At 39.4% G+C, this 16,363-nt stretch overlaps 2 protein-coding genes across 2 annotated transcripts in view; one reads left to right on the forward strand and one right to left on the reverse strand.

The window, feature by feature from the left end:
• The window catches only part of FBN1 (fibrillin 1), a 711,751-nt gene that overhangs the window by 324,022 nt on the left and 371,366 nt on the right, over positions 1–16,363 (reverse strand). The window lies entirely within an intron of this gene.
• The window catches only part of SLC12A1 (solute carrier family 12 member 1), a 100,719-nt gene that overhangs the window by 53,452 nt on the left and 30,904 nt on the right, over positions 1–16,363 (forward strand). The window contains exons 14-18 of the mRNA XM_049613594.1: positions 460–615; positions 4,025–4,124; positions 4,902–5,013; positions 13,200–13,340; positions 15,876–15,982. Of these exons, the coding sequence (XP_049469551.1) occupies positions 460–615; positions 4,025–4,124; positions 4,902–5,013; positions 13,200–13,340; positions 15,876–15,982 (616 nt within the window). The remainder of the gene's footprint in view (positions 1–459; positions 616–4,024; positions 4,125–4,901; positions 5,014–13,199; positions 13,341–15,875; positions 15,983–16,363) is intronic.

Here is a 16,363-nt window from a genome sequence, read left to right on the forward strand (position 1 = left end):
GTTTGGGAAGACAATTGGGGCATGCTGGAAATACAAAGAGGCCATGAGTAACACATTTTTTATATTTATAGCATTCTTATTTAGTATGCCTTCATAGGCCAGGAACCCAAGGTCACAGAAAACTAATAACAGAATTGGGCACTTGACCTAAAAGTTCTGATTTTCATGATAGGAAAAACTGTTGCCTGCATCTAAAAAATTTTTTAAGTTTACTTTTGAGAGAAAGACAGAGAACTCAAGTGGGGGAGGGGCAGAGAGAGAGGGAGACAGAATCTGAAACAGGCTCTACGCTGTCAGGGCAGAGCCTGATGTGGGGCTCGAACCCATGAACCATGAGATCAACACCTGAGCCAAAGGCGGATGTTCAACCTGCACCCCAAGCTGCATTCTAATCATATGTAGTGGTATAAAGTAATAGTGTGAAAGTTTTTCTTATGCACTGAGATTTTTTTATTTCAGGATGGAGACCTGCATATGGAATTTACAACATGTGGGTATCTCTTTTTGGAGCTGTTTTGTGCTGTGCAGTCATGTTTGTTATCAACTGGTGGGCAGCTGTCATCACCTATGTCATTGAGTTCTTCCTCTATATATACGTGACTTATAAGAAACCAGGTAAGATAAGGACTGTACAGGAGGGGGTTTCAAAAGCACTCCCTAACTAACCATTCATTGAATAAATGTTTATTGAGCACCTCCTATGTGCTTAGGTGTGCTATGTGAACAGTGGATATTAAAAATATAACATAATGGTTAACCATATATACCATATATACCAAGCACTCCTTGAATCGTCACAATGATGCTGTATATCAGGTATCATTAGACCCATTTCACAGATGAAGAAACTGAAGTTCAAAGAGTTGACCGTTTGTCAAGGTGACAGGATGAGCTAGAGCTGACATTTTAAGTAGAGTGTATGATACCAAACCCCGTTATATCACCTGCTAAGAATCCTGCTAAATAAGATATAGTCCCTATCCTCAAGGAGTTCACTGACCCTCATACAAGCAAGTAACCATAATACAATATAGGAAGTACCATGCGATGACATGAGCGAACTACTGGGAAAAGGAGAGGGAGCGATTAGTTCTGATTAGGGTTGTCCAGGAAGACTCTTCTGGTTCGTGGCTTGCATTCCCAGGACTAACACTCAGTAGGCACTTAATAAATATTTGTTAAATGAACAAATCAGACAGAGTCAGGGAAGATTATTCTGGACAGAAGGAAAAGCATGAATGAAGTTAGGAGGCATGCAGGGACATGGCTCAAGGCCTGTAACACAGATGGAGTTCTTGGGTGCTAAGGGGAAGGGGCAGAGGAGTAGGTTGGGCCAGATAAATACGAAGCATAATGTCATGCTAAGGATTCTGTGAGCAACAAGAAGCTGCCATAGATCATTCAATTAGAGCTGAACTTTGGGTGTTAACTTTTGAATCAACGAGAAGGATAGGCTGAAGCTGGGAGAAGCTAGAGAGCAGAGTGTGGTACAGAGAGGCCTAGTCTCGGGAGCCAGATGGCCCCAGCCACCTTCCTATGTCCCCTACCTGTACTGCACAAGGAAAGTAGAGAGGCAGTAATTGGCTTAGAGGGATTTGTTTGCTGTTTTCTTTACTACTTTACGCATCAGGCATAATTTACATATGGTAAGATACATCCCCTTTAGATGTACAGTCTATAGGTTTTGACAGATTTACACAGTCTTGTAACCACCACCACAATCAAGACAGAGGACATTTCCATCATCATCCAAAGTTCCTTCACACTTGTGTATTTGATCTCTTCCCCCCCGACTCAGCCCCTAGTAACCACTGTTCTGATTTTGGTTGCTATAGCTTTGCCTTTTCAGAGTATTACATAGAATGATGCATTTTGTAGCCTTGTGTATGCTTCCTTTCACTTGACAGAATGTTTTTAGATTCATCCATGTTATTGCATGTGTAAGTGGATTGTTCATGTATGTTGAGTAGTGGTTCGTTGTATGAATATATCTGAAAAATTTAAGAACTGCATCCACCAGCTGATGGACATTGGGTTGTTTCAAGCTTGGGATGATTATATGTAAAGCTGTTATAAACATGCACACACAGGACTTTATGTGGACCTCTGTTTTCATTTCTCTAGGAGTGAGATATCTAAGAGTGGGTTTTCTGACCATGTAGTAAGAGTGTGTATATACATTTTTTTTCATAAAAAAATGCCAAACTGTTTTGCACAGAAACCCTATCATCTTCTATTCCTACCAGCAAGGGATGAAAGTCCTCATGCTCCACATCCTTGTCAGCACTTAGCATTGTCAGTTGATTAAAAAAATAAATAAAACTTTCTAATAGATGTGGAGTCCTATCATTATGACTTGCTTGCATTTTCCTAATGACTAATGATATTGAATATCTTATTTGCCATCCATCTATCTTCTTCGGTCAAATTGCCTGTTTAAATCTTCTGCCCATTTATTTTCTTGTGCCTATTTATTTTCTTATTATTCAGTTCTGAGAGTTCTTTATATACTCTAGATGTAAATCCTTTAGTGGTACGTGTTTTGCAAATATTTTCTGCAAGGCTATGACTTGCCTTTTCATTTTCCTTACAGTTTGTTTTGAAGAACAGACATTCTTAATTTCTTTTTTTAAAAACATTTATTTATTTTAGAGAGAGAACACAAGCTGGGGAGGGGCAGAGGGAGAGAGTGGAAGACAGAACCTGAAGCACGTTCTGCGCTGTCAGCACGAGGCCTGATTCCAGACTAGTCTATTCCCTGCTTTTAACCAAGTCACCTTACTTTTTTGTTGTTGTTTTCATTTTTTTTAATGTTTATTTTTGAGAGAGAGAGAGAGAGAGAGAGAGAGAGAGAGAGAATAATAAGTAGCAGGAGAGGAGCAGAGAGAGAGGCACACACAGAATCCAAAGCAGACTCCAAGTTCTGAGCTGTCAGCCCAGACCCCCACACAGGGCTTGAACTCATGAACTGTGAGATCATGACAGTTGGATGCTTAATCGACTAAGCCACCCAGGCGCCCCTCTTAATTTCTAGAAAGTCTAATTTATCTTTTTTTTTTATGATTTGGCTTTTTGCTTCTAATCTAAGATATCTTTCCCTAATCTAAGGTCACAAGCTTCCTCTAAAAGTTTTAATGTTTCAGATCTTAAATCTATGCCCATTATCCAGTTGGAGTTAATTTTTACACATGGTATGAGGAATGGTTCAAGGTTCACTTTTTACTTATAAATATCCATTTGACTAGTAGGAGTTTTATAAGAACAAAGTAACCTAAGGTATGCTAAATACCTGGTGCAATCAATACTAACTCAATATTAGTCTTTTTTTTTTCCTCCAGATAATTATTCCCCACCATCTCCCTGCCTCTTCCAAGCAGGACTAGGGAGATGACTCTATCTACCATCTGGAGTAAGTCTGTACATTCCCATCAGGACTGCCTCTTATAAAGTTTAGAGGCCCCATCTAATATTTAATTTATTAAAAAAAAAATGGTAGGAGATGGTAGCACTTCCCTCCCTTATTACGAAGATCAGGCCCTACAACATCAAACTAAAATGCTTGCCAAGCTCTCTTTATAGACACCCAAGAGGAAGAATCCCTGAGCTATTCAGTTTTACTATTCAAAATATAAAGATTGCTACACAATATCTGTGTTTACAGAAATGCCTCTTTTCTTTTTCAATTCAAGAATTTATGAAGACCTTTTGAATTTACTTAGGGACTAACCTTTTCCAAGTCTATCCACCTGCAACGTGGTTGTCACATAGCCTCTCTCACCAAGTAAAATTTCTGGAGCCGAATCTTTAAAGTCTGACCCTTAGCTGGAAAGAGAGATCTCACTTCTAAGAATTCATAAAGTGTTCATAAAAGGACACAATGGTATCTCTAGGAAATGCCATATTGTGTTTTCTCTAATTTGGGCACTCCTCACTGATGAGATAGCCAAGGAAAATCATAGAAGGCAACAGCTTACACAGAGGGAAGGTCAATGCTTTTAATGCCAAATTCTTCCATTGTCCACAGATGTGAACTGGGGCTCCTCCACACAGGCTCTTTCTTATGTGAGCGCATTAGACAATGCCCTGGAATTAACGACCGTGGAAGACCATGTGAAAAATTTCAGGTAAAGTTAACCTCTCAGGCATCTTGGCATTGCTCTACATTGGAAGTGGTTTTCCTTTATGGGAGACAAATGCACTAGAGTAGTGATACACTTTATGGGTATATTCTCAGAATAGGCAGTCCTACAAAACTGCCTCATTTTCATGACAACACCTCTATGAATGAGTGTTTCTTCTCTTCCACCCTGAGCTATGCCCACTCTCAACTATAAACCATCATAATGCCAGGTGTCACCTTCCATGCACAGAAATAGAGAGGTGATCCAAGAGTGTGATTTTAGAGAGATGTTCCCAAATCCCCCAAAACCTTAATCATTGGTGCTGTCTTCTTTCAGCTGAAGGCTTTGTGGCTTACTGAATTCTCTTAGGAAAAGTAACATTTTAAACTCTTCATTAGTTATATCTTATTTTGAATGGAGCCTAAAAAAAATGAGCTTTGCAAGGAAGATGAAGGAAAGCAGCATGAAAAGGCCAGCTGGAGAGTAAGAGGTCACATTGGGGATTTAGGATAGGGTAGTATCTGGAGGGAAGAAAACAGGGGTAAACCCAAGACCACCTTTTTTATACTTCACATTTTGCCATGACTAATGAACTAAGAATACAAAGATGGCAAGATGAACAGGTAGGATGATTCAAGAATTCTGATGAGAAACCCAAGAACTAGGGGAGAAGTTGTCCCATTTGCCAAACCCTCTGTTCCTGCCATTTCCATCAGGGTTGTTCTGGTTCATAGGCTTCTTGAAACGGCCAGTTTCACATCTTCTTTTCTCCATTTACAGGCCCCAGTGCATTGTCTTAACAGGGGGACCGATGACAAGACCTGCTCTCTTGGACATTACTCATGCCTTTACCAAGAACAGTGGCCTTTGCATCTGCTGCGAAGTCTTTGTGGTAAGAGCCACTTCATCCCAGGAAGGTGCTTTCCCTCCCTGCTCACCTTGTGTTGTTTTAGGCGAGCCAAGTGCCTACAGGCAGTGATAAGAAAATGGCAAGGCAGTTTGGACAGGAGCCCTTTTCCTTGATTCATAGAGCAAGGACTAGCAAAGGCCGTGATCCTGAATTTAAATAAGTAGATAAAAAATGTTTCAGATTTCATGGGAGACCAACTAAAAGTGATAAATATTTCCAAATGATGGCCTTTGAGACAAGAAAAAGAGAACTGGCTCAGAAATAAAATGAAGGCATTTGGGGTGGTAACTGTCCACAGAAATATAAAAGCACGGAATGAGCCAGAGTACTATTATATAGATTAACTGATGAGGAGAAAACCAGACATAATGTCCTGAAATGACAGCACATAGAATTTAGATTAAATATTTGGATAAAATTGATGACACTACAGATATCTAGGGAATTAAACCAAGTTTCCCATGCCTTAGATAAACATTTGGAGCTGAATGAATTCCTTTTTTTTAGGAAGTGTGTAGTAGGCTAATGATAACTTATTCATGGTTTTCCCAGGAGGTATTAAAAGTAGATGCTAAGAATTTAACCATGATTCTTGACCAATTACCAATCTCTAAAGTGAGGAGAAAGCATGAAAATTCTAATAAAATAGTAAGTCCAAGTCCTCCAAATCAGCCTATCTCTACTTGTGTTCCCATAACAATCTCACACCTTCTACCTCCATCTCTACCTCAAACTCTGTCTCTGTCTCTGTCTCTCTCCCTCTCATACACACAACTCAAAATTCTTAGCTCCTTCAATGTATTTTTATAGTACCTATCAATTCTTTGAAGCTTTTTCCTAGTTTTTCTTATTTGAGGTATATAACAGCCGAGTGAGGTGGGAAGGAACAAAGAATGCCTTTTTTCGTTTTATTGGTTGGAAAAGTGAGATGCAAGAAAATTGAATTATTGCATAGGGTCACATGATAAGAAAGCGGCAGAACCAGGATGTCAGTCCAGGCCACCGGATTGTGCTCTGCGTTACCTCATGAGGAGAAAGCCTTAGCAGACTTGTGTCCTTGGGAGTGCTGATAGAATCAGGTACCACTACCCAAACTTCCGGTCCTTGTCAGGAATAGGGCTGTCAGGAAGCCATGTAACTATGGGGCCAGTCAGCTGGGCCATGATGCAGGGACAAATTTACCGCACATCGTCATGACCAGCACTTAGGCATCTTTTTATACTTGGCAGTACTCTAATACTTGCTGTATGAAGCAAGTTGGTCACATTCTCCTTCCTTTAGGTGCTCATATGCTAGTAACGGAGACAATAGAACTCAATGCAATTATCCAGAAGGGGAGTAGAAGGCATCCTACCAACTACATAAGATTGACAGGTTAAGTAATGACCAACTGTGACTCCAGAGGATTTTTAAAAATCTTATCAAGCACCCTTCTCTTATATTATCAACTTTTGTGCCCTGGATTACTGAATTTCATTTTGGTCAATATAATACAGGAGCTGGTTTTGATGGAATAAGCAGTTTGGGGTGTTTTTCTTCTCCAACAATTTAGAGAAAACTTAGTTTAGCAGGCAATAAAAAATCTTTAGGACAGAAGAAATGAACTGAGAGTATGAACAGTCCTATATTGGCAAGGGAGAAAAGGTCTTCTAATAGAGACAAGAGATATTGCTTTTAATTAACCCTTTGCTGCTTTCACTCTAATAAAAGAGCGTGATTGTGGAGTATCATGTGAAGTAAGCATCCTTGTCTGTGCCTCCAATAGCCCTGTTGTCTGACAGGTATATTGGACAACATTATATATCATTGTGCTGGTCTCTCTGAGTAAGGCCCATGAGTCATGCTCCCAGGTCCTGAGGTTCTCTCAGGGACAGGAAATAGTTACTGCATCAGTTAATGACTTTCCAGTTAGTTACTCTCTGTGAGCTCCTGGGGCTGCAGATGCTGTCAGCATTTTTCAACTCTAGACTTCGTCGTCAATCATCTTTGCAAAGAAACAGATGGAAAGTGACATGGGGGGAGGTCAGCATACCACCAGAAAACCTTTTCCGAAAGCACAGTTATTGGTGGTTAGGCCAACCTATGGGAAAGGTCAAATAAGAAAAGATAATGTTGAGAGGTGACAATGCAGTTTTTAACTCTGGGAAGCTGGTGCTCATGGGCTTTTGACACACATGGTCAAGTTCTGAATCACTCTTTGCCACCTGTTAGCTGTGAGTCCCTTAGGTACATAATTTAGTCTTACAGTGCCTCGATGCTCTTTCTTTTTTTAGAAAATGGGAAGAATAATAACAACATTAGCACCTATGTTACAAAGCTATTGTGAGAATTCTATCAGATGATCTTTCCAGTGCCAGCTCAGCATCTATCAAACAGTAAATGCTCAATTAATTGTAGTTGTTACTGTTGGTATTGTTATTTTCATAATCATTATTTTTGGTATACCATAGTTGCCATTTCATTCCAAAAATCTATCCCTTTCAACAAAACTGGAAGCATCCTTTCTTAAGGAAACCGGATCCAGACACTGGATTTTTGGACTTTTTTAGGTACCCAACATGATCATGATAGAACAGTAAGATACATATTCCTGCCAACTAATCATAGGATAGCTGGCTTTGTGCTCCAACCCTCTGCTGGCCTCCAGTTATTTAAGAGCTAACCTGAGGGGTGCCTGGGTGGCTCAGTCGGTTAAGTGGCTGACTTCGGGTCAGGTCATGATCTCGCGGTCTGTGAGTTCGAGCCCCACGTCGGGCTCTGTGCTGATAGCTCAGAGCCTGGAGCCTGTTTCAGATTCTGTGTCTCCCTCTCTCTGACCCTCCCCTGTTCATGCTCTGTCTCTCCCTGTCTCAAAAATAAATAAAAACGTTAAAAAAATTTTTTTTTAAAAAAAGAGCTAACTTGAAATGTGGTGACACTACAAGGAAAGAGCAAGACTCAGAGCTCAGTGGTATTTCGATGCTGGTGGGTCGATGGAAAGTGTGTGGCCCAGCTGCCATTTTCTACAACAGAGACATTTTAAATTTTTTAATGTTTATTTATTTTTGAGAGAGAGAGACAGAATGTGAGTTGGGGGAGGTGCAGAGAGAGAGGGAGACATAGAATCCGAAGCAGCTCCACGCTCTGAGCTGTCAGCACAGAGCCAGACGCCAGGCTTGAACTCATGAACTGTGAGATCATGACCTGAGCCGAAGTTGGATGCTTAACCAAAACTGAGCCACCCACGTGCCCCTACAACAGAGACATTTTTAAAGGACTAGACATCATAGCCCTCAAAGCTGCTGAATTGAATTTAAAGAGTTATTCTTTTGGCTGAACCCCAAGCCCCCACTGTATCCTTCCAAATATTCAACTAACTCTTACACTCATCCACCAGAGCCTCTTTTTCCTTCTTGCTTCTTTGCTACAAGCGTTAAGATTTCAGAGGTACCTTCATCAAGACAAATATGGGCATCTCTTTTAAGGAATCCAGCTTGGTAACTTAAAATGCTGGCTATTCTTCTCCTTTGAATTACCACATGATAAATCATTGATATACTTATATCCCAGAGGCTTTATATTGAACAAAAGTAGGGGCATCTGAATGGCTCAGTTGGTTAAGCGTTTGGACTTTGGTTCGGGTCATGATCTCACGGTTCATGGGTTCGAGCCCCCCGCATTGGGCTCTGTGCTGACAGCTCAGAGCCTGGAGCCTGCTTCGGATTCTGTGTCTCCCTCTCTCTCTGTCCCTCCCCCGCTCACGTTCTGTCTCTGTCTCTTTCTCTCTCAAAAATATAAAACATTGAAAAGAAAATCTGAACAAAAGTAATTTTCTTCTGTGCTTCATTCTTATCACCATAGAAAGATCAGAGGGAGTAGGAATCCACCTTCTAGTATCTTCTCATATTGTCAAACGTAGTCTAATTCAGGGGTTCAGCCACAAGCAAGTATTAAGTCAGGGGTTGCAATCTCCACCAATTCTACCCTCTTTTCCCAACATAAAAACACATTGCCTTTCTTTGTCAATTAGTCTCCTCACTTATCTCATTCATAGGAGTTAGAGCAATAATAAAATCAATCATTACAATAACTTAGTTTGGGTTTCTGTACCCTTAGTTCTCTGGGTATACCTTGCTCAGTTGGTGCCATCTCACATTTACCTTCCCCGTGCGGGAAGGCATCTTGCATGCTTCAACAGTCACTCACTCACATACTTCTCAGCTTTAGTTTAAAGGCAGGGTAATTTTTATGAAAACAAATCAAAGACAAATATACTTTAAAGATGGAAACTTGATCCAATTGATCTGGGATTTAGAATGCAAATCAGATAAAGCCTTTATTGCCCCCCAAATGCAATACTTAGCTCTTTTCTAAATTTTGTTTGTCTTAAAATTGCAAAAGACTTTCAAGTGTACGGTGGTATCTTTTATTAAGTACATTGTGCTGTTCTGGTGGCTGAAAAATAAAGTTTTTTTAGATTGTTTCTATTTTTTATTTTGAAACATTAAGAAAAATATTATGTCGAAGCATACGAAATTTACATTTTTGTTGGTCCAAACTGTTGAATACAGGCAATTTCATATGATTAGACTATATAAAATAAAATGACACCCATATCCTACTTCTTTTAATTAATGACTGTTAACATTTTTGTCATATATGTTCCTACTCACTTTTGAAATGAAATAAACCACAGCTCAAGCTGAAGTCCTTGTTAAAACCACTTAGCACATGGCTCTCTCCCTCTCCAAAGGCAATGTTACCTGAGGTTTGTTGGCATTCTTCTACTCATTTCACATAAGTGTGCCAAGATGTAGATCTATTTTGATTAATGTTTGCCTACTCTTTCACATTCCTTAAACCTTGATTGTCCTGCTCTCCTCTCATGGTAAAGGAGATGACAGATAGCTTTTGGCCAGCTTCCTTACGTAGATCCCCTTTTAACAGAATTTCACCCTTACTGTTTTCCTTTCTCTCTTTTTTTTTTCTTAAAATTTAGAAAACATCTTAATAAAACCTAAAGCTCTATTTGAATTCAAAGACACTCTTCAGAAAACTCAGGGAACACAACCAACTCCTAACTCTGGCACAGCAGAGGGCAGTTCAAGTACAGATGAACCAGAGGAAACTAAAGTTTTCATTTTTTCTTCTATCTTCAACCTCTTCGTCTCAATGTTCACAACCACCAAGTTGATGCATTTTTATAGATGCATCTATTATTCTTTAGTCATTGAGGCTCTGTCATGATGTTCATAAGAGAGTGACATGGCACAATGCAGGAAAAATGAGATGACCTGAGAATGGGCACTAGGCACATGGTGAGATGAAATATGGACCAAATCGGAAAGGAAAAATTCTCTTTCCCACACTTCCAACCAAAGCAGCAATGAAAGCAAAGACAGAGCAGTAAGACTCTCAGTGTCTTGAAAAATGAAAGTTGGAAAGAACATTGCTTTTGGCCCAAATTTCTCTATTTGATCCTAATGATGTTGGAACTCATTCGCAAATTCTTTTTGTAATATTCATTTATTTGAGGTAGCATCCCATCAACTACTTCTCCAGACTAAATAATTAGAATTTCTTTACCCTTTTCTCAATCAATGTCAAAGTTATAATATATACAAGACTTTTAGGGCTTCTTTGTTCAAATCCTGAATTAATTTATGCATTCATATTTTGGATCCTAACTGAGCTAATCTCTATAATATTTTAATTGAGTGGCAAAATCCATTTTTGTGACTATGACATATTTCAATGTTGAGAGTAATTATATTCCAGTATGTGTTCCCTCTTTGTTAGCTTATTTTTCCTTACTACATTTGTATTGCAGCCTTGCCTCACATTAGTAAGTGTGCTACAATGATACTATAATCGCTTTTAGCAAAGAGAGATTCTGTCTGAAATATTTTTATGACTTCTCAATATGGCAAATTTAGGCATTAAAGTACATCTTTCTGTCACAATTAATGCTTAATCTGGATTTTTGTAACAATAATAGACATACATTAGACTGCATTTATTTAAATCAATGCCACTTTCCCCAGGGGTGCACAGTCATTGTGGTACAACTCAATATACTGATGGCCCAATACCTTTTCTAGCTGTTGGTTGTTCTTCTGTCACATGGATACTGTTACCATTGAGCCTCCCTGAAAAAATATCTCTTCTTTCTTTGCAGCTGATGGAGTCTAGAGTGCCCAAAGAGAACTAATAGTTCAAAATGCGTGGACATTCTAGAACCCTAAGCAGAATTTTATCCATAATGGCATATCTTTCTTTAATTTAGGTCTTCTGGCTTAATAACTGTCCTCCCTGTATCTTTACTTACCCATCATCTTTGAAGGTTCTTGTTTTGTAACTTTAATGTAAGCCATCCAAACTGTTTTAAAAAGTTTTTGACAAGTCTTCTGAAAAGCTGGCAAGTTCTAGAAAAAATACTAAAATTAGTACATAACGAATCTGATCCATTTCAAATAGAACATTAAAATGGAAGTGACCAAAGATTGTCTAGTATTGCATAATAGAAACATAATATGTAACTTAAAATTTTCTAGCAGCCATCAAAAAAGTAAAAGGAGACAAGAAAAGTTTAATACATTTTATTTAATGTAATGCATCCTAAATATTATTATTTCAATATGCACAATATAAAAAATATTGAGATATTTTGCATTCTTTTTTTCCATCCTAAGGCTTCAAAATCTAGTGTGTATTTTACATTTTCAGCACATCTCAGTGTGGAGCAGACACATTGCAAATGCTCAACAGCGAATGGGTAAGGGCTATCATACTGGACAGTGATGAACTAGACAATTCCCTTATTTTTAAAATGTAGAACCCACACCAAGAAAAGGCACATGACACACCAGGGTATCAGCCAGCCTGTGCCAGAACCAGCTCTGGCTCCCAATTCAAAACTCTGTCATAGAACAAACACAGTGGTAGAAATAGGTCTGGGGCTCCAACAAGATTGTGAAAACTCATTTAAGATTATAAAAATCATCCAACTTTGAATGAGCACCTACTATATTCCAGACATCAGACTGGGCACTTTATCATTACTGCTCAAAACAACCCTGCAGGCTAGAGGTTTTATCCCTGTTTTCAGAAAATTATAGCAACGCTCAGAAATAATTAGCTTCTTCCAAACGGCCAATTTTAGATTTGAAACCACTTCTGCAGACCACAAATCCTGGTATCTTTTTCATACATCCCAAGCCCTTTCTCTCTAGTCAAAGACCCTCTAAGACTGTGACTCCAAGCATGGCCTGGGGGTTTGTTAGAAATGCAGAATCTTAAGCCTCATTCCAGACCTACACACTGCATTTCGTCAAGATCCTAGGTAGCTTGTAATAGATCTAAGACAATTCAACAACATACCTAATCTGTTCATGACTTGGAAGAATTTCCTAGGAAAATAGATTCATATCCTATCAGGCACATTATAGATCATCAGAAACACTTTTAGGGGTGATTTGAAACTTGCAAAGAAAAGACTTGGCTTGGACCTGTAAGGAAGGAGAAAAAGAATCAAATTTTTAGTTGAAATGAATTTCCAGAGCTCAAATCTTAAAATTATAAAATGTTTCATCTACCACCACGATACCTACCTTCTTCTCTATTAAGCTCCTGTATTCTTCCTATGCCACAGGTATATGAACTGTTCCCACGAAATTCATTGAGTGAGAGGGAAATCTTAATTTATTTGGATGGGGGTAGGTCAACATTACACAAGGAAAGTGACAACCCACCATGTTCTGACTGCCAAGATCTCTGCCCATTTCTTCAAATTGGGGTCTAGCTGAGATTTCCTTAGTGTTCTTAAACATACCTCTTGCTATTGAGTCAAAGGTTGATTGTGTATTTATCCTGAATTTCTTCATTCGCATTTTCAGTATTTTCCTCCTGTGCCGTGATGCCCTCAGCTCTTTCTTTCATTGGCATGAGGCAGTTAATTAAACAGGTGTTAATGCATCTGGACGTTCTGGGTGGAAAGTGAATGATGGGAGCAGCAGAGGCCTGCTCCAAAAGGTTAAGTCTACGTGAACCCTGTTTAGTGAGGTGTTTTTCCCTCTTTCCCACTTCTTAACTCGATGGGGCATTGCTGGCTATTTTTGTCCTTTAGAAAACAACAGTAGCGCAAGGGATAATAGCAGGGCTTCTAACCAATATTTCATCGTGTCGTACAGGGACCACGCAAGCTGTGTGTTAAAGAGATGAACAGCGGCATGGCAAAAAAGCAGGCCTGGCTTATCAAGAACAAAATCAAGGCTTTTTATGCTGCAGTGGCAGCAGACTGTTTCAGAGATGGTGTCCGAAGTCTCCTTCAGGTAAGGCTGACACTGAGGGAATGAGTACGGAGGCAAAAGACAATTAGCACTCCCTATTAATGAGGCTCCCAAAGTGAATGGCTCCCGTTAGGCAGCCCAGCATCGGAGATCAATGCAGATGGTTAAGGAACTCATTTCGAATTCCTGAGGAGAGGCAAAACTAAAACAAAAGCAGAGAGGTTCTATTACAATGAACTATGGATGATATGCTGGAAATGGGAAATGAGGTTGCCTTTGGCCACCAGCATACATTCTGTCCCCACACTTATTGAAATGCAAATTTGTTCTGATGGTTGGCGACATTCAGGATCCTATTAAAACTTCAAACTATTTTTGCATCTCATACTGCATATAGCAATACTCAAGTCAGGCATTCTGCTCCTTTTTTCTTCTGTGAATGGCGCGAGGGCAAGCTGCTAGATTCAACTAAATAAATGCATGGTGATCTGGGCGTAAAAATCTCCCTATCCTCCTAAATTATTTCCAGAATGTTGAGTAAAATGTAATAATCTCTGTGACTCAACATGGAAGCCCTTGGTTCTCTTATCTTTTTCTCCCTTATTCTTTCCTTTTTTCTCCCCTTCCATAATTAGTACACAGAGTCTTTCCCCAGTTCTGATCATAATAGAATGGTGAACCATTCTTCAAACAATCCAAGAGACCCCAAGAAACTGTAGGGCTTGGCTTTCTAATCATTCTGGCTTTAATATGGTTGGAAAGCCCTGATTCTATATGTACTGAATGATGTATTTGCTTTCAGAGTCACCGTTTACAGGAATGACAAAATTCAGGACGACGTCCAGGTGACACTGATGCTTATGCAGTCAGGAGAGAAAAAATAAACTGTACTACTTTGGAGATTAAGAGTATTTGGTATATTCTTGTTTCTTATATTCCTGAAGAACTCTTGCAAAGTAGCTGCACACAGAAGCCATTTCTGAAAGACCTATTACCCCCAATGAGCATCCTTTCACCTGTTACTAATTTGCCAAACCATGGAAATAGGTGTCATTTTAAGAAGCTGATTGTCTTTAGTGAGTTACTTTTCAGGAGCTCTGTGGTGAAATATGTTGGGAAGGTTACACATTTAAGGTAAAATTATCTTGGAAGATTGGTGAAATAATAAACTTTTCAATAAGGAATGGGTGGTCTGACATGAAATAAGCAGGGAGAAAAAAGACACAGGCCTGGAAAGCAAGTCTTATATTAATCCAGAAGAAACCATAAAACATTCGACAATGCAGAAAGTTTGTTCACTTGAATTTCCTTAAAGAAAAGTGGGGTACAAAGGGAAAGACAGGATGGTATTAAAGGGAAGCACTGACCATTATGACCATCCATTTTGGATGAAGACTTCTTTGCTTCTAAGAATTTATGGTACAAATGACCACATCCCCAAACTGTAGTCACAGAAAAGACAAGCTCCATCCTGCCGTGTATCTGCTGAGCACCAAACGATGGCTGTAAGGAGTTATCTTGCCACCTGGACATTTCTAGGAGAAACACAACAGATGTGGAGGCAAAGTTTATTTCAGGAACCCTCCATCAATGCCTGCTTCCTCCTGCTCACCACTGTCCCCTTTAATGTGTTCTGCTCTGGTCATTGGTTTCACTCCTCCTGTGACCCAGAGTGTTCTTCCTTCACTCCCACTGCTCTCTTTTCCATGCTTGTCAACCTCTAACTGACCTGCAAGATCTGGAATGAATGGCACCTTTCCCCTGAAGCCATCCATGAAGACACAGCTAGAATTCAGGTTTTCTTCCCTTATGCTTCCATATGAGTTCCTACTGCATGTGCACTTGAATTATAATTATTTGTGTGTATCTTGCCTTCTTCACCTTATTCCAAACTCCTTAAGGCCAAAGAATATGCTTCACTGCTCTTCTACAGCACCTGACATAACACTTTGTAATTAATAGGTATTCAATACTATTGCCAAATTAAGTTTAATTAACTGGAAGCCATATCCTGTCATCTAAAGCGGGGGGGGGGGGGGGGAGTGAAACCTGATATGGAAGATGGCTATTAATGATACTGTCAGGTAAGAAGCTTAGGTCCTAGAGACATAGCGCCATTACTCTTCGATAAATAATACAAGTACGAGTTTCAGTGATCCTTGTATCTTAGAATTTTCCAAACATGGATTTTATTGATAATGACATTATGGGTAAAACAGGTGGAAATGAGCTTTGAATCACTAAGTTACAACACGCATGCCAACAGTTAAGCCGACCCTCACTTGATTTAAATTATTGAACCATTTTAATGAGTGTGTCAGAAGAAATGCAAATGACTGCTAATTTAGAAAAGCTACATTTCTGTCATCTAAAATCCATTTATGGCTGAGATGATTTAGAACTAATCTTTCTATTTTATGCTTGGGTACGGGCATGAAGGACATGCTCTAAAATGTAATCTAATCTTCAGAATCTTCAGAACATTACTTCAGTGCTCTTTTGGACATTATTTTTCATTTGCAGTGGTAGTTTCCTGGTCTGGAAAGGATTGCCCATGTGTTTATCTCCTCTGTTTAGGCCTCGGGCTTAGGAAGAATGAAACCCAACACTCTGGTGATCGGATATAAAAAAAACTGGAGGAAAGCTCCCTTGACAGAGATTGAGAACTATGTGGGAATCATACAGTAAGTGATGGCTTTCAGGACGTGTTCTTGTTTACAAACCACTAACCAGGGCAGTACATAACAGGTGCTGTTGTACCAGATTAAATTGCCTGAGAAGAAGACATTCCCCTGGTACTCTGAATTCTTTACCAAAGTGCAAGAAACACTGCCAATAATAGAACTTGAGGGGATCATAGTGTCAGAGGAAGCAGGGTGGAGGAAACTTGGTATCAAAGAAAAAGGTAATTATTAAGATTTGCAGTCTTAAAACCTATTCATAAGATTAAAAGCAAAGGACAGCTAGGTAAGGAAGGAAGTGTTCTTTCAAAACACCTGGAATCTTGGATTGGCTGGTGTGCCCAATTCGGTCGTCATCTCCTCTGAGCCCTGGATAAGGAGTTT

Source organism: Panthera uncia, assembly GCF_023721935.1.
Source record: "Panthera uncia isolate 11264 chromosome B3 unlocalized genomic scaffold, Puncia_PCG_1.0 HiC_scaffold_1, whole genome shotgun sequence".
NCBI lineage: Eukaryota > Metazoa > Chordata > Mammalia > Carnivora > Felidae > Panthera > Panthera uncia.